We start from the raw sequence: 23,133 nt of genomic DNA, 5'->3' as shown, positions 1-23,133 counted from the left end.
GCCTCAGTTGGCCGTGGGAAGGCCGGCGGCCGCGGTCGTCGTCCTGCACCCCGTGCCCGGACTAAGGAAGACGCCGGCGTTGAAGCTCCGGCAGCGGCTGGGCGTCGGGGGGCGACGGCGCGGGGGCGACAGCGCGGGGGCAAAGTTAGGTCGAGTGGGGGGGGATCTGGCGAGGGAGGGAGAGAGGCCAGAGGGGAATAGGTGGAGGGAAGCTTTCTAATGGCGCACCACACGCAGGTGCGCCATAAGTACGACTATTCTAATGGCGCACCACCCCTCGGTGCGCCATTAGAATTTTGTTTTAACCTAGCCTAGTAGCCATATCTATAGCCCAACCCTATCTACAACAGAACCCACGCACTAGCCCGACTGGTCAGCACGCAGCACACACACTAGGAGGTCCTCGGTTCGATTCCCAGGATCCCCAATATTTTTTTATGCATTTTAAATGGTGTTTTTTATATTTATTTGTGTTTAAATATGTTCAAACTTGTTTAAATCATAACAGTAATATTTTTTATGCATTTTAAATGCTGTTTTTTATATTTATTTGTGTTTAAATATGTTCAAACTTGTTTAAATTATAACAGTAATATTTTTTATAAAAATAGTAAAAAAAATTTAAAAAATATGTTCAAAAAGTGCGGGTGCGGGGGGCCGGGTGCTCCGGCGGTGGAGCGGGGGAGGGTTGCGATGTGTGGAGCTAGCGGGGGAGGGTGCGGGTGCGATCGAGATGGAGGGCGATCGAGATCGAGATGGAGGGGGAATCGAGATCAAGTGTCCTCATGAATTCAAAAAGTGCCCATGAAATTTAAAAATATTCATGATATCAAAAGGTGCCCATGAAATACAATCGAGAAATGAAGACTACGATTTAAATACAATCGGTCTTAGCTAGCTAGCTATCTGTTCACAATCTTCTTGTCCTTCTTTTTCGCAAACGGAGTTCTTCTGTGGAACGGACGTCCTTTAGGTAGGGTGGTCCTGCTTCTTCTTGTGGTGTGTGCTGCTACTTCATCGTCGTCGTCATGTTCGATCTTCGGGTCGCCGTACTTGTCGAAGTCTTGCTCATTGGCTACTCCATCCATTCCGATGATCTTGTTGGTCCCAGGTTACTAATGGCGCACCGTAGGAAAATGCGCCATTAGTAACCCTGGTTACTAATGGCGCATCAGCCTACGGTGCGCCATTAGTAGTTTTGCAAAAAAGTAAAAATAATAAGCATATATACTAATGGCGCATCTCCTCTGAGTGCGCCATTACTAGTTTAAACTAGTAATGGCGCACTGTGTCACGATGCGCCATTAGTAGTTTTCCAAAAAAAAGAATAAAACAAAATTTACAGTAATGGCGCACTGCCTGCTTGGTGCGCCATTAGTAGTTATAGATAGTAATGGCGCATTATGGACCCGATGCGCCATTAGTATGTATGGGAAAATGAAAAAAAAATAATTCATACTAGTGGCGCACCCTGTTTACGGTGCGCCATTAGTGTCTTCCACACTAATGGGGTATCACAAACAGGTGCGCCATTAGTATATAGTAGTGGCGCACTGCTTCCACGGTGCGCCATTAGAATCAATCCTATCTATAGCCCTTTTCCTAGTAGTGAATCCTCTGGAGCTTTCACGGAGTGGTTTGCCTCATATTGGTTTCACCAACAAAAAGCGAGTGAAGAGACGGGGGAAAATTACCTCAATGATGTTTAGCAATTCGACATAATGAAATTAGAGCAAAACAATAAGGTAACATATATGCAAAAGGAAATGAGACACCAAGACCTTTGATTAATAAATAAATATTCAGACGACATAACCTATTAGGCATTTTTTATAAGTATTAGGTTGTGTTTGATAGCAAAGTATTATATAAACCAAAGTATCAAAAACTACAATAATTTTGCCCGTAGGTGTGAGATACCATAGTTTTATCAAAACAGAGTATTTTGGAGTATTCACAATACATAGAACCTGTTTGGCTGTTGCCACGTAATGTTGTAAATTTTGTTGTTTAGCCGTTGCGTTTAAGCACTCAGCAGCTCTGTTTTTAAAAAAGAGGATTGGGGTTCTTTCTTTTATGCAGAGAAAAAACTACAGTTTGCCCGATACTACAGTACTAAAAGCATAGTTGTTAGGGGCAACCAAACAGCTCATTGTAAAAAAGAGGTTTGGGGTTCTTTTTTTATGCAGAGAAAAAACTACAGTTTGCCCAATACTACAATATTAAAAGCACAGTTGTTAGGGGCAACCAAACAGCTCTTTTTTTACAATGAGCTGTTTGGTTGCCCCTAACAACTCTGCTTTTAATACTATAGTATTGGGCAAACTGTAGTTTTTTCTCTGCATAAAAAAAAGAACCCCAAACCTTTTTTTTAAACAGAGCTGTTGAGTGCTTAAATGCAACAGCTAAACAACAAAATTTACAACGTTACGCGGCAACAGCCAAACAGGTTCTATGTATTGTGAATACTCCAAAATACTCTGTTTTGATAAAACTATGGTATCTCACACCTACGGGCAAAATTATTGTAGTTTTTGATACTTTGGTTTATATAATACTTTGCTATCAAACACGGCCCATTTTTTTAACATAGTACAGACGTAGGCGGTCATACATACGCGCATACATTCACCCTTATGAACGCACACACCCTGCCCCTATGAGCACCTTCGAGAGACTTGAACCCTAGTGGGCTGGGAATACCACTGTCCCTCTAACGATCCAACAACAGGTTGGTTCTCAACCTATTAGGCAATAGCAAATAACTTGATGGCATAAGTTATAGTAGATACATGTATAGTTGGTCATTTTACATACACAAAAACTAAAGACTCTTCAACAACCAGGATGTATGGTAAGCAAAGGTTTGGTCGATGATGCCCTTTGTCACACCACAATCTTCTAGCTAGTAGCTTCAAACAAATCCTCATTGTGCCGTGACTTCCCTCTTGTCTGTGGTTATAAGGAACCAAGCAACAACAATCACCACCTCAGTGTCACCAAATGCACATTTATCTTGGCTTATGTGGCAAAACTTAGTCATGAAACGAACATGCCTTGTGCAGTGATATCACCAGATTCTGAGTAGGCTTGTATGAGAACGTCCAACCTTCCTTCAATGTGTACAGAAACTACTTGCCTCAACAAATGTAGATAACTATCAACGCTTCTCGGCATTGCTCCATCTCTTGAATCAAGCAACACAATTTGGGTAGACTAGGGATAATCATACGAGCAACTCAAGTATCAGTGATCACAAATTTTCCTGATAGTGAGGAACAAGCAACTCGTCCACCATATTCAAAAGGCCATGACCCATATTTGACAACTAGGACACCCAAGATAGTGGCCTGGACCAATTTTCTAACCCACTGCAAGCAAAACTCTATTGTGCATAAACAATTCTCACAACAAAAACCAGGGCCATATCCTCCCCTATAAATGCGCCAGTCACTAATCAGTGCTTTATCGTTAGCTAAGATGCGGCATATATGCATACCCATTGTGTGAGTTCATGGGTCGTCTGGCTCCTATCGCAAGAGAAGATAATGCTGCAGTTGTGATCCACCATGTCTCCGGCCACTCAAGGCCACCGGCTATTTCTGCGAGCTTCATGGAGAAGACATGCAAGGTTGATTGAGCAAGACCCGGTACTGTGGGATAGCATAAGGGCATGTACAATGTTGGGCGCCAGGATCAGAATCCTATCCGATTAGCAGTTGGCCCGATTAATCCTGGCGCTTAGCCCTTTACATATGGGTTCAATGGCGATGTTGTGTAGCGATCGGTTTTTCAGTTAATTAGTGCCTATAGTTAGCGCTCAACGTTGAAGTAGGGAGCGCTCCGTTGGTTTTTTATTTGACGAGATTTTTTTATCCATTAGCGTCTACATAAGAGCCCAGCGTTGAAGATGCCCTAAGGAAGTGGCTGAGTTTTCCTAGGGCCAACCGAGCAGCCGTGTATTCGAGTTGTACTTGCATGTTGGCCCGACAGTACATAAATGAATGAATGGTCCGGAGAAAGACACTACATGTATGACATTTATTTAGCAATTCTACGGAATAAAAATCTAGCAAAAATGGCAAAGAGAACATTTACACAACAGGAAATAGGACAAACAAGACCTCCGGTTAATCAAAACAGGAATACTCCACACAACATAACCTAAAAGACAATAGACAGGAAGTTGGATGCACAAGTTATAGGAGATACATACAAACGGTTTGACACTTCACATAGGAGATCAAGTACAAAACTACCGAGACACTTCAACAACGAAACTACTGAGTAGCCGATACTAAGTAGCGGAACATTGCACGATGCTAGATCCAGCGGCCGGCCTCCACTTAGCCCCAGGAATGCATGGTTCAATTAGCAGGATGGTGCAAAAATCGGCTGCACAACATCGTCTGTATAGCAGTGCACCTTCAACAAACAGGAAGGATATGGGAGCAAAGGTTTGGTTGGTGTTGTCCTCTCTTCTCAGTGTTCCCTGCCGCAAATCTCCTAGCTTTAACATTCAAACAAATTTCCCCGTGCTGCGATTCCCCCCTTGTCCGTAGCAACAAGGGCCAAGCAACAGTAATTGATACCTCGGAGCCACCAAAAGCACATTTACCATGACTCATGCCGCAAGATTTGGGTATGAAACGGACCTGGCCTTGTGAAGCGATATCGCCAGATTTGGAGTAGGCTTGTATGAAAATGTCTAACCGTCCTTCAATTTCTACTGAAACAACTTGCCTCCACATATGTAGGTAACCACCACTACATTTTTTCAGCCATGCACCATCTTTTGAATCAAGCAGCACAATTTGGCTAGATGAGGGGTTGATAGTGCAAGTGACTCCGCTATCAGCAAAAACGAACTTCCCCGACAGTGGAGAGCAGGCAAATCGGCCACCGCATTGAAAAGGCTATGCCCCATCATCTTTGACAACCTGGACATCCAGGACAGTGGCCTGAAAGGTTCGCGTAACTGTCTTCGCACAAAACTCCAGTGTGTAGGAACAGTTACTGACAGAAAAGGTTGACATAGCAGGTCCATATCTGCCTTCGTAACAATCTGCAGAGCTGATCAATGCTTTATCTTGTGACTTGGTCGTACCTGTACCTTTTACTTTCAGTTGGATTTCAAAGTCAACTCTGTCCGTAAACACAATTGCACGGGACGGGCCAATCAAGTGCAAAATTCTACCCTGCAAGCATCATCAATTTCATCCCATTCATTAGTAAAAGAGGACACAGGTGTGCAATCGAGGTCTCCAAAAGAAAATCAAAAGATAGTCATAGCATACATACATCTTCTTTCAGTTCTTGGGCCTAGCTCCTATTACGAGAGAATAGAAGGTTGCAGTTGTGATCCGCGACGTCTCTAGCAGCAACCACGCCATACACAAACAATGGCCACTTGAGGCCACCGGCTATTTCTGCGAGCTTGATGGAGAAGATCTGCAATGTTCGCGTGGCGGACCCAGGGCTGTTCTTGAGTCCGGGAATGTTGTGCGTAAACTGAATGGAACTCAGAGTCGCTGCACGCAGAACCAAAATAAGTGAATCGGGTGTCAGAAATGTTCTAATGAACATGCATGAACAAGCACTAGATGACCACATGCACAAAAAATCAAGTAAATGGACCCCTTCCTTAGTTTCAAGGAAAAGAGAACCCTTCCCATTTTCTTTATCTTCATTTATATAAGGGTCGACCTGACATGAACCACTAGTTACACAAGAGAGATTTGTTAGTTGCTCACTGTCAGCAGCCCTGTTCCTGTTAACTCTGAAGATGCAACACCTGAACCTGAAGATGAGGACAGAAGACCTGCAGTTGATTAGGAGCGTGCCAACAAGAGCGAAGCACCAGTCCCACTGGTTCCAAGGCCCAAGTCCAACCGGACCAAAAGGCTTCCCCGGTGGCTTGCTAGCCCAAACCGGGCCCGCTGAGCGGGTCTACTGTTAAATAGCTACAGTAGTCCATCGTCTCACTTTGGCTAGGATTTGGACGGCTACGGCCGTGGCTCGGTTGTAACGGATAGAGGTGTGGGTGGTTAGGAGGAATCCTCATACGAATTCAAATTCTTAGCTCGAATCCCATGGAAATTCCTTCGATCCACTGACCGCAAGAGAGATCCTCACATCTGGTAATCAGAGCCTCATCACCCTGGAGTTGCCGCCCCACCACTACACGACGCGATTTGGCGAGCGGCGACGGATCCAAGCCATGGAAGAGCTCAACACCGACAGCCGCACCATCTACGAACTACTTCGCCATGAGTTCACCAGCGACATGGACAACAGGCTCCGGACTCACGGCGAGTCGCTTCTCAAGTCGATGAGCAAGATGATCGAAGCCAACAACGTGACCCTCGATAGCCTCATGTCGGCACGGGCGGATGGGATCCGAGACGAAATCGCCCTCGACCTCGAGCAGATCAGGACGGATTTCTACAAGATGGAGCCGTCGGAGTCGGATTCCAAGGCCGACGGAACCTGTTCGCGCAACGCTGGGCCAGGTCGTGGCGCGGCCACGATCAGCGCCCTTGGCTTCAACAATGAAAACTGGGGGAAGGCACATAACATCTATGTCCCTCCTCCTGTCAAAGGTGCGCGCAATTCCGTTTTTTCTCCCGGAAATTTTTCTCCCCATGATCCACATCCGATGGATACTGCTGAGTATTCCTCGTTTTCCATGCATCTGGAGATTCCCAAATTCGATGGGTCAAATCCGAGATTATGGTAGAACAGATGTGAAGACCAGTTCAAGTTGTGGAGCACGCCTCCTCACAGATGGTTATCTCTGGCTACAGCTCATTTCGAAGGTACTTCTACTCGGTGGCTTGAATCTATGCACAGGCGCATGCCAAATACCAACTGTTCAGAGTTCTGTGCTGCGTTACAGGGTCGTTTTGGGCGAAATCAACACCAAACTTTGCTCAGGAAGCTATTCCGAATTTCTCAAACAACTACTGTATAAGACTATGTTGAATGCTTTGCAGAGCTGTATGATCAGTTGACAACGTATGAAGATACACCCAATTCCCTGCATTACACCACCAGGTTTTTGGATGGGCTTAAACCTGGAGTAAGGATGGTGGTGGCACTGCAGAAACCCAAGGATTTAGATGCTGCATATGAACTAGCTCTCCTCCATGAGGAATTAGGAGAGACGTACTCTTCCACCTCAAGTTCTGCTCCAAGGAAATTGGTCACTGCTTCAAGCTATGCTAGTTCGAAGGTTCAGAAACAAGAAGACATACGAAGTTCAGACTCTGTCAGTGGTGTAGCTCAGGAAGATAAGTGGACAGCACTTAGAAATTATAGAAAATCCAAGGGGCTGTGTTTTGTTTGTGGAGAAAAATGGTCTAAGGATCATGTGTGCAAGGCCACAGTTCAACTACATTTTGTTCAAGAAATGATAGAACAATTACAAACCAATTCCACTGAAGACTCTGACTCTGACAGTGAACAACCTGAACAATCTTCAGCTCATTCCATCAGGTTATCTGCTGCAGCTATGGGAAAGGGACTAGAAGCTCCAGTTTTGCAATTGGAAATTGAATTGCAGGGCCACACATTTCAATTTCTGGTTGACTCAGGTAGTACACACTCTTTCTTGGATTTGCAACACAGTTCATTAGCAGGTGTCAGTCCAATTAAAACAATCACAGTTACAGTAGCTGGTGGTCCAACAATTCAGTGTCAACAACAAATCAAAAATTGTGTGTGGCAGTCCAATGGTGCTAAATTCATTTCAAATTTCAAGTTGTTGCCCCTGCAAACTTATGATGGCATATTGGGGTTGGATTGGCTGGCTCAACACAGTCCCATGTATGTTGATTGGGTTGAGAAATGGTTGTCTTTTAACAAGGAGGGACAGACAGTCACTTTACATGGCATTGGTTCTGAAGAATGTGCTTACACCTGTGTTGCTATCTCTGCACTTCAAGCTGAAGGACAAACTGCTGTAACTCCAAAAATCCAGTTGTTATTAGAGGAATTTGCTGAGGTTTTTGAAACTCCTACTCAGTTACCACCTAGAAGAGACTGTGACCACAAAATCACTTTAATTCCAGGAGCTAGACCAGTCACAGTTAGACCTTACAGAATAGCACCACAGTTAAAGGATGAACTTGAAAAACAAATTGCAGAAATGCTAAAGTCAGGTATCATTAGACCAATCAAAAGTCCTTTTTCTTCTCTAGTGCTGCTAGTTAAGGAAAAGGGAGGGGAATGGAGAGTAGTAGTGGACTACAGGATGCTAAATGCTATCACTATAAAAGGGAAATTCCCAGTACCTGTGATTGATGAGCTTTTGGATGAACTATCTGGTGCTGCTTGGTTCACTAAATTGGATCTCAGGGCTGGTTACCATCAGATCAGATTAGCTGAGGGGGAGGAATATAAAACAGCTTTCCAAACTCATCTTGTCCACCATGAGTTCACTGTTTTGGCCATGGGTCTGAGTGAAGCTCCAGGAACATTCCAGGGGGGCCTGAACAACACCCTGTCCCCTGTTAACAGGAAGAATACCTTGGTTTTCTTTGATGACATTTTGATTTTCAGCAAGTCATATGAGGAGCACTTAAAACATGTTAGAGAAGTACTGGTTTTGCTGAGAGCTGATCAATGGAAAGTCAAAATGTCAAAGTGTGCTTTTGGTCAACAACAGATTGGTTATTTGGGACATACCATAACTCCTCAAGGAGTTGCAACAGATCCCAGCAAAATCCAAACAGTAGAGCAATGGCCTACTCCATCTAATGTCACGGAAGTCGGAGGTTTTCTTGGGTTGACTGGTTATTATAGGAAATTCATTCAACACTATGGAGTGATCAGCAAGCCCCCGACTGAACTGCTTAAAAAGGGAGTTCCATTTGTCTGGACTGAAATCACAGAAACAACTTTTGCAACATTGAAAAAGGCATTGATTGAAGCTCCAGTTCTAGCACTCCCTCAATATGACAAACCTTTTGTCATAGAAACTGATGCTTGTGAGCTAGGCATTGGAGCTGTTCTAATGCAAGGACACCCACTAGCTTATATCAGTAAAGCTTTAGGCCCAAAGAACAGAGCTCTTTCAGTTTATGAGAAGGAATATCTAGCTATCTTATTAGTTGTTGATCATTGGAGACCTTATTTGCAGTTCCAGCAATTCACTATTAGAACTGACCAAAAGAGCCTTGTGCACTTGCAAAATCAAAAACTGCACACTGTTTGGCAGCAGAAAGCATTGACTAAGCTCATGGGCCTGAACTATAACATTGTGTACAAAAAGGGGGTGGAAAACTCAGCTGCAGATGCTCTTTCTAGAAGGCCTCATTCTTTTCAGTTATTTCACATCTCCAGATCATGTCATGTATGGTTGGAAGATGTAGTAGCTAGCTATTCTGCAGATGACAAGGCCACTGAACTGTTACACGCATTAGCTGTTAATCCCTCTGCTAAACCTAATTTCCAATTGATTCAAGGGTCGCTGAGATACAAGGGCTGCATTTGGGTGCGAAACAATGTGGAGCTGCATGACAAGATTTTCTCTGCCTTCCATGATAGTCCTATTGGTGGTCTTTTGGGTTTCCTGTTACATATCACAAAATCCACTCCTTGTTCAGATGGACTGGTATGAAAAAGTTTATCAAGGACAAGGTGCAGTCCTGTTTAGTCTGTCAACAAGCTAAACCTGAGAGAGTAAAGTATCCAGGGCTGTTATCTCCCTTGCCTGTTCCAAACAAAGCATGGGAAACTGTTACTATGGATTTCATTACTGGGCTGTCTCATTCATATCAGTTTGATTGCATTTTGGTGGTCATAGATAAGTTTAATAAATATGGTCATTTCATGCCTCTCAAACATCCCTTCTCTGCACAGAAAGTGGCTGAAATATTCCTTGACAATGTTTATAAACTGCATGGAATGCCAGAGTACATTGTCTTAGACAGAGATCCTGTTTTCACGAGTAATTTTTGGCAAACTCTAACTCACAGGACTGGCACACAACTGAATATGAGTTCTGTCTACCATCCTGCTACTGATGGGCAAACCGAGCGAGTTAACCAACAAGTTGAATGCTACCTGAGAAGTTTCATCAGTTCTCATCCATCCAAATGGAGCAAATGGTTATCAATGTGTGAATTCTGGTATAACACATATTGGCATTCTGCTGTGGGCAAAACACCTTTTGAAGTGTTGTATGGCCATTCTCCCAGGTACTTTGGCATCTCTATTAGTGATACAGTTGCTCCAATAGACATAAAACAGTGGATGCAGGACAGAGAAGTGGTGGTGGCTTCTGTCAAACAACATTTGTTTCGGGCCCAGCAACGGATGAAGCACATGGCAGACAAGAAAAGAACTGAGAGAGTTTTTGAGGTTGGCGAACAAGTATTGCTCAAACTACACAGCCTTATGTGCAGTCGTCGGTTGTGCATAGAGCTAACCAAAAGTTGGCCTACAAGTACTACGGCCCTTACACCATTCTGGAAAAAATTGGCGAAGTAGCTTACAAACTGCAATTACCTCCTGACATCAGAGTCCACCCCGTTTTCCATGTTTCTCAACTGAAAAGGGTGGTCTTACCTAACTGTCCTGTTGCTTGTAAGGTGCCTCGTCTTTTGCTTCTCTATAGGTTCCACAACGTATTCTTTAGCAGCGCATATGTCAACAAGGCAAGCGTACAATTGCTCAGGGTTTGATTCGGTGGAGCGGATCATCTCCATAAGGGGTGACCTAGGAAGACCTGGATTCTCTCCGTCAACAGTTTCCTCGTTCGGCGGCTTGGGGTCAAGCCGTTTCTCATCAGAGGAGGGATGTCAGCAGCCATGTTCGTGTTAACTCTGAAGATGCAACACCTGAACCTGAAGATGAGGACAGAAGACCTGTAGCTGATCAGGAGCGTGCCGACAAGAGCGAAGCGCCAGTCCCACTGGTTCCAAGGCCCAAGTCCAACCGGCCCAAAAGGCTTCCCCAGTGGCTTGCTAGCTCAAACTGGTCCCGCTGAGCGGGTGTACTGTTAAATAGCTACAGTAGTCCATCGTCTCACTTTGGCTAGAATTTGGACGGCTACAGCCGTGGCTCGGTTGTAACGGATAGAGGTGTGGGTGGTTGGGAGGAATCCTCATCCGAATTCAAATTCTTAGCTCGAATCCCATGAAAATTCCTTCGATCCACTGACCGCAAGAGAGATCCTCACACTCACTCACTCACTCATGTCTCTGAAGAAGCCGCGGGTTCTGCCCCAGGCAAATTCCCAGCTGCGAACATATGAAGCGAATCTCTCCACCTCGTTAGCCATCTCCTTAGCCAATAGTGTGTCCATCTCGTCATGATCACAGAGCATCTGCCAATTGTACCTGCAGGTTTGAGCATCAGCGTGTCCGATTTCACAGTCCAATACGCGTTTGATTTGCGCATGTCCATCTCATCCTTTTCATCGTCGCCGCCGCAATCCAATTTGTTGGTGCTGGGATATGCAGGTTGGAGCATTGGCTTGTCTGATCCGACCATCTTCCTGTCCCCATTGGTAATGGTGTCCAAACCCATGAACATCATCGACTCTGCCTCCCTCTGTGATTTGAATGCAGACTCACGACCACCACCATCAGACTCTAGTCTGTGGGCGCGATTGCTCTTCTCTTTGGCCCTGGACCTGAGATGATCCTGGATCTGCTTCTCATGCGACAGCCGGTGGCGCAAGGGCGCGATTTGATCCAGGAGAAACCCTTGGAGAATCTGTTGCATTCGATCCTATGGAACGAGTGTTCATCCTCCAAGCTCCCAGTGACCACCTTGGTCAGCTCTCTCTGACTCTCCTGCCCTTCCAGATCAGCAAGAACCTTCGCCAGACTCAACAGTACAGCTTCCGCACTAGGGATTTCGCCGCCGGCGGGAGATTCCTGGGTCGTTTGGCGACGGAGAAAAGCGCTGGACTGCTGCCCCATGAGCTTCCAGGGTGAGGATCTCCCCGCCATCTTGCCGGTCGATCCAATAGAGCGGCGGCAGCGCCGGCGCCGGCGCCGGCGAAAGGGTACGTGTGTTCAGGTTTGGTCCTCCTCGATGGGAGTTTTTTCTTTATAAGTACACAGACTTAAAATCTGTCAAGGCCCACATTATCAGCAGCCCTATTGTCGGCCCAGCTTTGGCCCAAGACAGAACCGGGCCTACTCGGGCCCACAGCCCAGCGTCCCATCATCTCCCACGTCACCTCCGCGCCTATCCCCTCCACTCGTTGCTTGGGATTCCTCCGCTCGCGGCAAAAACCTCCGACCGAGCAGATAAGGCGCGGCCACCACCCCCGACCACCGCCACCGGCCATGGTCGGCGTCGCCGCCGGCTTCGCGTTCGCGCCGGCCGTGTCCCGGCGGCTGCCCTACAGGCCGTGCTGCTCCACCGCCCACGCCTCGGTGCCCTCCTCCTCGGCGCGGTCGTCGCTGGCCGCGCGGCAGGGGCGGCCGCGGCGGCTCGTCGCGGTCGCGCGCTACTCCGCGTACGGGAGCGACGAGGAAGACGAGGAGGAGGGCGGGGCCGGGCGGCGGGACCGCCCCGAGCAGGAGCAGGACCCCGCCCTCGACATCGAGCGCATCCAGTACGAACGCCATTTTCCTTGCCCCTCCACTTATAGCTGTATAATGTGCTCCACAGTCCACATGTTTGCCTCGTCAAATGCCGAGTGATTCCATGTCATTACTTGCAATTGCAAGGGAGCTGAGTTTTAGTTTTTCTTTGGGCGGTATTAATGTTACCCAATTGGAAAACTCATGTCATGTCTGCAAATGCTCATATGTTCTTTTAAAACAATGACATTCTCTTGGGAGAAAAGAGAAACTTGCTGCTTAGTTGTTAGAGGGCGCAGGCATATGGGAGGTGGATGCCATGATAGATAAGCATCTGGAATTGTGATGTACTTAGTCTTGTATGATGATTTCTTCTTTCTTCCGTATCTGTACATTCATTTCATTCTTTTAACATTTCAACCGCCTCCCATGGTTAGGTCTTCGACCGTCAGGCTGTTGGATGCCCAGAAAAATATGGTAAATCACATGCCTAATCATGTAAGTAGTGCTCTTACCTGATTATGTATTTGATGGTGCATGCACCTTCATTTGTCGCTCTGCAGGTTGGTGTTATATCTGTAAGCGAGGCAGTTCGAATTGCAGATGAAAATGATCTTATGCTGGTACTTTCTCCATCTCATGTAGCTTCTTTCTCTATAAACATACATTTTCAGCATAAAGTTGGCACGAGCGAGAACAAGTAGTTGTTCATTAGCATACAAGCGAGAACAAGCAGTTGTTTAGCATTTAGCAATGGCTTTTATAGGCATGTCCTGCTATTATAAACTAAATGAAAATAGCTGAAACCCAAGCATTTGAATGGAAAAGTGTGTTGCCAATGCATAACTTGTGAGAACAGAATAGCTTAAAACTCCTAACTCTCTTACACCATATAATTTAATAATATTGCTCACATAGTAATAAACCCCTTATAGAAATGGAAACGAGCATAATCTTCAAAAAAAAATCACAGTATTTCTGCTTTAGCCCTAACTTTGCAAGGTGCACTCATGTTTAACGAGACACTAACTTGAGCCATATCTTGTTAGGACATGCATTACTAGAAGTCCGACGCTTTAAGAAAGAAAAGAATTCTGAATGGAATGATTTTGAGTATAAATTTCTTGGTAAAAAACCTTCGCCCAATTTTGAATTGTCAAGACAAGAGCTTTATGTAAGAGTAGAAGCCCCAAAAGGTGAATTAGGGATTTATCTAGTAGGAGATGATAGCCTTTTCCCCTGGAGATGGAAAATCCGTCCACCCGGGTTTTATTAATTTGCAAATTCTTCCTCAGCTAGTGCCACTATTTTTACACAAATTGGGATGGTTTATATTTCTCTAATTTCAGGCAATATTGTCACTAGATGGAGATCCTCCAGTACTCCGACTCTTTGAAGAGAAAGATTACAAGTATGTTGCAGTGAACACCTACAATTTCACTTCTTATCTGATTAATTTCCATTACGAAATCAGGTTAATTGATAGTACACTTCTAGGTATGTCTAAGCACTCTGTAAATAAGGTTTACATATTATTTCAAAAACAAGGATATGCATAGTGTAGGATGCACACCTCAAGATGTCATTTGGTCTTGACAAGTTTCCTCACAATGGTTTCAGCAGCTATGTCATAAGTATATCAAATATTACCTCGTTAGTTAAAGACTAAAGTAAACAATGTCCTGTAGGTCCTATCCTGTCTACTTGAGACCCTGCTTCTCTATGTCAAACTTGTACATGGAATCTGCAGGTTCGATCAAATAATAGGCTTTTCTCCCTATGTAAGGTCGAGAGTTACTCACTTAGCAGACAGTCCCTCGGTTCGAATCTATATATACATGGTCTTCACTTAGCAAGACTATTGGTTTTTAATAATTTATTTATTTTGTATTTTTAAAATACTTGTCATCTTTTCTTTTATCCAGATTTGTGCCCTTCAGAATTTACTAGAATTATTTACTGGTTTTGTACAGAAAACACAAGTACGAACAACAGAAGAAGAAAAGAGTTCAGCAGAAAAGATCCGTTGGTAAACTTTTCTAACTCGTTTTGTTTTCCATCCAAATATTTGTTCACTATGCTAATATGTGTTGCCTCTTCCCTGGTGTCTACTCTTTACAGCAAAACGCATGGGCTTGAAAGAGCTGAAAATGGGGTACTGATCATGTTGATATTCATTTACCAAGTTACATTGCAAACTAGCGTTCTTTATGTTTCAAATGAATCAATCTGTTACTCGCCTTTATGCTTCAAGTGTTCTGAAAACGGAACTATTTTGATAAACTTGGTTAGATTAGGCATAATGGAATCAAAAGAATGGTATAGACAGACTTGTTGGAACTGTACCGAGCTATTTCGCATGATGAAGTAACAAAATATTGCTAGATACAATTTGCCTGTGGCATCGGATGGCTCTTAATAGTAAATTAACGATTGTTGCTTGTGGTTGTAACTTAAAGTCATGTTGGAGTCTTTATGCATTTTTTTGGCAGGTACAACATTGATATTCATGATTACAGTGTGAGACTTAGAGCTGCAAAGAAATTTCTTAAAGCCGGTGACAAGGTCCTAGGAATTATTAATAATATTATCATTACTATTACTATCATCATCATCATCATTATTAGGTGGTTAAACTTATTACTCTAGACCACCATTGTTTCAGGTTAAGATAGTGGTAAACTTGAAAGGTCGGGAGAACTTGTACAAAAAACAAGCGATTGAACTTCTCAGAAGATTCCAAACTGATGTTGGTGAGGTAATTTGGTTATACTATGTTTACTGTGCCTAGAATAAGAGCACAAATTTGCCTTTTATCTCTTTCAAAAACCTCTTTTATTTTCTGCGCAAATTGTTTTGTTCTCCACTTTGGCTACAGTGCATATACGGATATACCTATTAGTTGAATCAGCTAGTTTCAAGCTTTTAATTTTTTCCAATCATATTTCAGCTAGCGACAGAAGGAAGTAAGAATTTTGCGGAGAGGAATATATATTTGATTCTTGTACCCAATAAACTAGCTATACAGAAAGAACAAGATGGGGTGAGCAAAAAGGATGCTGTGGAAGGAGAGACGGACCAATCGGACGATGAACTGGACGGGGACGAGACTCTGATCGAACAACTGGAGGGAAGTAGTTTGGATGGGGATGAGCCCGTGATAGAACTGGAGGAAAGTAAGGAACCTGAGACAGAAGTCTCAGCAAATGTTTGATTTAGCTGTAAAGGCCAAGGGCGCCATCTCTGATTTTAGAAGGTATTTTGTAGTTTTAAACAATATATTGTCTTGCATCTTGTCTAATACAATTACGTTTAGTACCATTTGGTACTTTTCTTGATTCCCTGATTTGCACTATGTACTTGAATATCCATTTGGAACAAGACAAGTTACACATAGGAACCAAAAACTGGTTTTGAGAAGCATACTCCATATCTTTATGGGCATTCTTTGTTACACAAGACTGGATAATCATCTAGATTCGTCATCAATAAACCTTACTGAAAGTGGTCACTGGAACTAGGAGTGAAAGAAATTTAAGGGGATAGAATTGGATGATCATAGGTATATGATATATCCATTCAGAAAGCTAACACCTACACTCTGTCACATGATCAAGTACAGATTCATAGATATGCACTGAAGCTTATAACTTGGTGATTGGAATTGTCTAGTGGTTATCTGGCGCGCACACTACTTTTTCTTGCTAAAAGGGAGCACGAGCACCAGGTAGCCAAAAGATATTTTGGTTCCTGATCATAGTTTGTAGATATGCATTGAGGAAACCATTGCTTGTGGAATCCAAACTGTACTTAAAGGTCCGCAAAAAATGTTAATTAAAGCTTATGAGGCTCAAGTGCCAAGTATAAGAACCAGGCAAGCAAGTCCGGGAGTCCTAATGAGGCCACGCCACCATAGTTCCCGTCACCTGAGAGGCTTAGCCACATTGCGGCTGTCAATGGACTGTTTGAATCTCAAAAGATTTGTATTTAGGAACGGAGGGAGTATTTCTGAGAGGACCATTCTGTATCGATTCATCACTCCATCTCATGCCTAAGTTTTGTAATTTATTCCCTTGATTTTACTATCAATTTATCTCGTCTATATCAGCATCATAGTTTGATGGCGTTCTGGTAAATCCACTTACCTGATGATGGCAGGTACCAATACTGTTCATGTAAATACAAGGATGGTGCTATTGTACTTGTACTCGCCGTCCTTTGCCTGATGAAGCAGAAGAGCTGTCCACCACCGCCGTTCCCTGGGGAGTCAGACAGAACAAAACCCTGTGATATCAAGAAGCTGGGGGCTACCATCTGAACATTTTGGTTTTGGGGCCTCGAATCATCATCTCACATTGCACCAACAGAATCTACTAAACGGCTTGGGACCGTGCAGTGAGTCAGTAACAGTCATGGTGATTGTTAGGAAAGTTCGCTTGTGTTGCCTGGTGCGGCATTGTTGTCAGCAAGGTTTTGTTTTGGCGCTGTCGTTCGCAAATCCTAGTTGGTGTTGTGGTGTTGTGGTTGTGGAGAAGATCAGTAGTCGTATCTTGTTTATCAAATGGTTGCTTTCGGATTTTTTTGACATTTGGCTGGAAGTGCCTAAGAGGGTAATTTCTATCTAGTTTGGCTGTTCACTGTGGACAGCAATTTCTATCTAGTTTTCATATTTTTTTTGTAAGTATAAATACATTTTTCTCCGCGCGCTTCAAGTTTTGAATTGCTCATTTGGTCAAGTGCACTGTTATGTGTCTCTAATTCAATTTAAGCCAAAAATTTCATAACACGTCCGTTGCAAAGTAAAGCCTGTGAACGATGTGAGCAAGGCATGTGCATCATCAAGGACACAATCAATTGGTTATTCCCTGTAGGGTATGGCGATAAAAGTTGCTGATCTACATGTGATAGCATCATCTCCTATCTTTATGAACAATATAAAAAAATTCAAGATAAGAGGAAAAATGTCTTGTTATCATCATGCGCCCCACACCTCCATAGGAGGACCCATTTTCCTTTCCAACTGATAAACAAAATCATGGGCTAAACAGTAGCTGTCAACCTAAGCAACGCAGGATGATGGCCTATGGCCCAGCTAAACTAGTTGTATACATTCTTTGAGGACAAAAGTATGTTCAGCCATCAACATCAGCTCAAGTGTGCCAAGATTCACTCATGCACCGAAAGGCGACAACCTCCATGTGCATAAACACCTTAGAGCATCACTAGAATCAAGAAAAACCATACAGTTCCAGCACTATAATGGGCAATAAAAAGGAGACCGACAAACCACACATTTCATAGAGCTGAAAACATCGACATATCAAGAAAGCATCGCCATATCTCTTGAAAACGGCGACCGCAAACGTGTAAGGTAAATGAAGTCGGTGTACCAGGAACCTGTCATCATCTACTACCCTGTGGTGTTAGGTTAGATGTTCCCATTGGTGGCCTGGGAACCTGCAATAGATAATCTGCTACGTACCAAACACTCTACTACTGTTACCGCGATACAAACAACAAAAGGCAGAGGAGCTGCTATAATTTACAACAGGCTTTAGGAACCTCGACATCCTCAGTTTGTGAGCTGCTATACAAAATAACACTGACAGGTCCGTCGTCATGGTGAATCCATGATTTTGCTTGCTGCACTTCTCTTCCATGCAGGTTGTACAAATAGAAAAGGGCATGGGAGGTAGAAATGAAAAAAAAAAAGAGAAATTTGGGGGGTACCTAACAAAGAGGAAGAAAAAGAAAGGGGGTGGGGAACAAACTGAAGATACACATATTCACGTTACGGTTACAGAGAACTAATGAATGGTGTGGTTACCTCTATCTTCTTAGTTAGACATACAAGGGATTAAGTTGTTCACTCTGTTTCTTGTATGAGTTGTGTCCTTAGGCTGGACTCGTGGACCTGCTCAGAGGAAGATAATGGTACAAGTTAGATTGAACAGCAAAGCAGACCCTTTTTTACTGCAGCTTCAAGCCTGGAACAGCAGCCTATATATTATCTTACTGACATGTGACAATGTAGCTTTTGATATTCATCAAAAATAACAATAGGACTACGTTATCTGGAAACTGATCATAAAGAGGTTTTGCACAGATATAGATTTATGATGTAACACATGGTAACAAGAAATAGCAGTCAGAGGTAAATGACCCACTCAAAAAGCATTTCCAGCATCAAAGTGATGAGAAATCCGGCAATATTAAAAATATCATGCCAAAATAGAAAAGATTTAACACAATTGCTTATGTTTCAGTCAGTGTCGCAGCATATGTTAGTATCTTATTTAACCGTTTCAAGCACCTATGACCTTTTGGGACTTTGATAATCAGTTATTGTACAAAAATATTATATTATCGTCAGCAAGGATACTCATTAGGAGCAGATAAAAATATCATTGATGCATACGTGCCCTTAACAAGCTAAATAATTATACTCGATACATGGAAGTAGCATTCGACAATGTATCCCCAAGTCCTATCAGAACAAGTGAAATGATGATGAGATGAATAAATATATATCAAGCTTGTACCTGCAGTGCTGCCGCTGTACCCAAGAGCTCTCTGTACTCATTAAGGGTAGTGCTTTCTTTAGCAGCAACAGCTGAGAGTTCTGTAACCAGAGAGTGTGTAGCCTCTAACTGCAGAGCACAGGTCAATGGTTAGACACCTGACCGCGTTATTTATTAGAAATGCTTAATTGCCAGAAGATTATGCCAATCAATGAATTGATCCAAATAGTGTAGCAAGCATAGAAAATCAGCATCCACTTCCATAGTAATGCCAGAACTCAAACATCAATCTCCAATAATTTGACATGTTGGATTTGGAAGGAAAGATCATCTGGAACGGTCAAGTTTGCATAAGAGTAGTTAAATTTTGTCCATGCACTAACTTATGGTTTTCCTGCTAGCAGTACGAGACTACCAGCTTGGCAGAAGGGGACTGGCCAGAAAGCTAGCATAATGTCACCACCCTCTCACAATCATTGCAGCCACATGATACCACAAACAGCACTATCACAACTCTAACAATCAGGACCTCCATTGAATCATAATAACTGAATGGCTGTAGCCTTGTAGGCACAAGAAACGCCAGTGTGCCAATGCTAATTATAGATTATTATTATTTTAGCCACCGGTTCAATGATCACAAACTGTCCTATTAACCTATGCTATAATTAAACTTGTATGAATTGAAATATCAAATTACAATGGAAAGTACAGGTTCTTCATATGGTAGTATTTCAGGAAAACAACAAAGTAATTTTGCATCCACTGCAACATATCAGTTTTACCAAAGTTGCCAATTATGCAGCAGTAGCAGAAAATAGGCCTTCTATTTTACCTTCGATAGCAAGTTGCAAACAGAAGAGCCCATTGCTTGCATAATGTCAACTGCTGAACTGACAGCATTCTTAACAGTAAGTACATCAGCCTGCAAGAAGTAAACAATAAGAATCACTAAGCATTTCACAGATAAAACAGCAAAGAAATCAAACGGAAGACTTGTTTAGCATGTACACAAGTTAGCTTTACTCCAGGAGTCATCATACTTCAAGTATTATATTTTCTAGTTCTAGAAGGGTTCATGTCTTGGAAAGCGAACTGTTGATACCTTTGCTCCTCCTGTAACTGGAAGGCGCAATGTACTTGCTCTAAGAGCTTCAATTGCACCGGACAAAGAAGTAGAATGATCTGTTTGCAACTCTTCCCAGTGGTCGAGGTAGTCCATCTGCATCATGAAAACAAAAGATGCAATATTGAGGTCAGACTCATGAAGCAACACAAGCTTCAACACAGGTAGTTTTATCTTGTGCTAAATAGCAGTGAGCACTTGTGCACCTCCACAGAATATAAAACTTGCTTAATGGAAAAAAATACTAGTACGGGAACATGTAAATTTAGTCTTCCAACCAGTGGCAGGGTTTGGAAATGAAGATATAGACTTGTAGAGTGTCCCACATTTCTGTACCATGAACATATTTCTACAAACAATGCAACCGTTTTACGACAATCTATCTCAACCAAAACAGGTATGATCGGGATTTTTTTTCTTCTCTATCTACTCTGAAAAAGCCAGGTAAAAATATGATACGCTGGAAGAAGGTTACTTGTTGCGCTGCTGCCTTGATGCACTGTACTAATGCCCACAATGTTATTACTTCACAAATGTTTTAAACAGATGTCGCATTTGTTAGTTACACTATTAAACCTTGAACAACTATAACACAAATCTTAGACTAACCAATACCATCAGGAGAAACAAGTGCCTAAAATATCAGACATCTCAACATATCTTACTTGTTGTTTCAACACTATTCCCAATTTGACCTCTTGCCTCAGCCTTTCAACATAACTCCTTTTCGTAACCATAGAGTCAGACATCCTTGAGTTACTATCCCATACACTGTAGAGCATAGTCTGCTTCAAATGAAAAAACAAAGTAAGAAAAATAAACTAAGCTCATGTACATGTAATGACAATAATCATACAGTAAAAAAAGAACTTCGAGTTTAGACCAAGCATAAAAAGCATTTTCCCAAATTTCCTAGAAGACAGGATATATAGTGATACAATTTAGAATAAATGGCCACTGATATATGTAAAGGGGGTAACTTTCGAGTGTTTACCTCGGCACCCATCTTCTGGATTGATAGCATTTCATCCACATAAGCATTTGTAAAACGCCATTGCAAGTTCCTATTATACAGGAGGCGCAACTGATGGGCATCTTCCATGTGGCTTGGGCTCTTCTTTCCTCTTGTTGCATCACCAATGTAGTTGAGAAGAGAAGAGGGGGAATCGGATCTACCAGAACTACATGGTGAGACAGGTGTTGAAGGTCTAATCCTCAATGGGCTCGGCAACCTCCTAGAGGCAAGTGATGATGTTGATGAAGCCTTGGTTGGTGATGAAGGACATAGTAGACCACGTGATGGTGAAGACAGTGTCCTTGCCAACTGCTTTGGAGGTGCAAATCTTTCTGAATTATTTGAAGGTGCATCTGGACTTGAACTGGCATTTTCCTCTTGAATTCCATTTCCATTGGCAGAACCTGGGCTCGCATAAGGCATCTTCCTTGGTGAAACTCTACTTGGTTGCACTGTTGAAGAGACTGGTTGTCTGAAGTTATCAGTCAGATCCACACTTCTCGACATGGCATTAGCACCATCTGGTCCCAGTATTTTTCGTGTAGAAACCGCTCGCGATGGAATTATTGAAGATATTTGTCCATTACACTTATCAGAAAAATCCATGCTTTTTGACATTATATTAGCAGAGTCCACTCTTGCTGTTCTTCTTGGTGACATTCCACGCGATGATACTGACATGGTCATGGGTCTCTTATCTTTCTCAGCAAAATCCATGCTTTTGAGCATAGTATTAATGCCATCAGATGCAAGACGCCTTCTTGGAGAAGTTCCTCGAGATGGAACCTTTACCGAGATGGCTCTGTTATGTTTTTGAGTTGCATCCACACTCTGTGACATATCCTCACTGACATCAGAAACAGATCTGCTTGGTTGCCTATCTTGCACCGCAATGGACAAGGATGCTGCATCTGTGCCTACATTACCAGAATACATGCTTTCTGAAGTATCATCACTACAGCCATCTGGAGTTACTGAATTAACTTCCTCAGCAAACTGGATGGCTTCTACTTGAGCATCAGTACTGTCAAGTCTACTGTCTGAAGTCCCACCAGATGCAGCCGATGAGGTGGATCGTTCACTACCATTGTCCACAGGATCCACAATGCTACCAGAAGCAAGCACGCCTCTCTGTAGAGTCCCACGTGATGCTCCTGATGAGGTGGAGGGTCTGCTCTCTTTATCAGCAAAAGTCATGCTTCTTGACGGGGCATCAACGGAATTAGAGGCAATCCTGCTTCTGGGCGAAGTCCCTCGTGATGCAGCTGCTGAGGTTGATGGCCTGTAGTCTTTACCAGATAAATCAGTGCTCTTCGATAAAGTATTGAGACCATCCGAAGCAAGTCGTCTTCTTGGTGAAACCCCTCGTGATGCCACTGACGAAGTGGACGATCTGGTTTCTTTTTCAACAAAATCTGAGCTCTTTGATATAGCTTCTACACTATAAGAGGCAAGTCTTCTTCTTGGTGAAACCCCCCGTAATGCCACTGATGAAGTGGATGGTCTTGTTTCTTTTTCAGCAAAATCTGAGCTCTTCGATATAGCTTCTACACTATCAGAGGCGAGTCTTGTTTCTTTTTCAGCAAAATCTGAGCTCTTCGATATAGCTTCTACACTATCAGAGCCGATTCTTCTTCTTGGTGAAACCCCTCGTGATGCCATCGATGAAGTGGATGATCTTGTTTCTTTTTCAACAGAATCTGAGCTCTTTGATGTTGCTTCTACATTATCAGAGGCGAGTCTTCTTCTTGGTGAAACCCCTCGTGATGCCATTGATGAAGTGGATGGTCTTGTTTCTTTTTCAACAGAATCTGAGCTCTTTGATGTTGCTTCTACATTATCAGAGGCGAGTCTTCTTCTTGGTGAAACCCCTCGTGATGCCATTGCTGAAGTGGATGGTCTTGTTTCTTTTTCAACAGAATCTGA

The 23,133-nt window shown here is 43.2% G+C and overlaps 2 protein-coding genes and 1 pseudogene across 3 annotated transcripts in view; 1 reads left to right on the top strand and 2 right to left on the bottom strand.

The window, feature by feature from the left end:
- Window positions 1-4,371: 4,371 nt before the first annotated feature.
- LOC119321428 lies at window positions 4,372-5,977 on the bottom strand (annotated as a pseudogene).
- A 6,246-nt stretch (window positions 5,978-12,223) lies between these two features.
- LOC119323326 (translation initiation factor IF3-4, chloroplastic-like) lies at window positions 12,224-17,254 on the top strand. The gene is made up of 10 exons (XM_037596957.1): window positions 12,224-12,577; window positions 12,983-13,022; window positions 13,109-13,168; window positions 13,895-13,956; window positions 14,519-14,574; window positions 14,667-14,700; window positions 15,038-15,110; window positions 15,211-15,303; window positions 15,496-15,801; window positions 16,704-17,254. The coding sequence occupies exons 1-9, from the start codon at window positions 12,306-12,308 to the stop codon at window positions 15,757-15,759; spliced, it is 954 nt and encodes a 317-aa protein (XP_037452854.1). The 5' UTR covers window positions 12,224-12,305; the 3' UTR covers window positions 15,760-15,801; window positions 16,704-17,254.
- An 803-nt stretch (window positions 17,255-18,057) lies between these two features.
- Window positions 18,058-23,133, bottom strand: part of LOC119323325 (serine/arginine repetitive matrix protein 2-like) — an 8,206-nt gene continuing 3,130 nt past the window's right edge. The window contains exons 3-8 of one of the 2 annotated variants that reach the window (XM_037596956.1): window positions 21,187-23,032; window positions 20,858-20,977; window positions 20,172-20,288; window positions 19,902-19,991; window positions 19,088-19,195; window positions 18,058-18,459 (exon numbers count right to left, since the gene is read on the bottom strand). In XM_037596956.1, the coding sequence (XP_037452853.1) occupies window positions 18,412-18,459; window positions 19,088-19,195; window positions 19,902-19,991; window positions 20,172-20,288; window positions 20,858-20,977; window positions 21,187-23,032 (2,329 nt within the window). In that variant the 3' untranslated portion in view covers window positions 18,058-18,411. Of the gene's footprint in view, window positions 18,460-19,087; window positions 19,196-19,901; window positions 19,992-20,171; window positions 20,289-20,857; window positions 20,978-21,186; window positions 23,077-23,133 lie in introns of both variants that reach the window. The other variant, XM_037596955.1, reaches the window with a different exon arrangement.

Source organism: Triticum dicoccoides, chromosome 6B, assembly GCF_002162155.2.
Source record: "Triticum dicoccoides isolate Atlit2015 ecotype Zavitan chromosome 6B, WEW_v2.0, whole genome shotgun sequence".
Classification (NCBI taxonomy): Eukaryota; Viridiplantae; Streptophyta; class Magnoliopsida; order Poales; family Poaceae; genus Triticum; species Triticum dicoccoides.
This window is presented reverse-complemented; position numbering and strand designations above follow the sequence as displayed.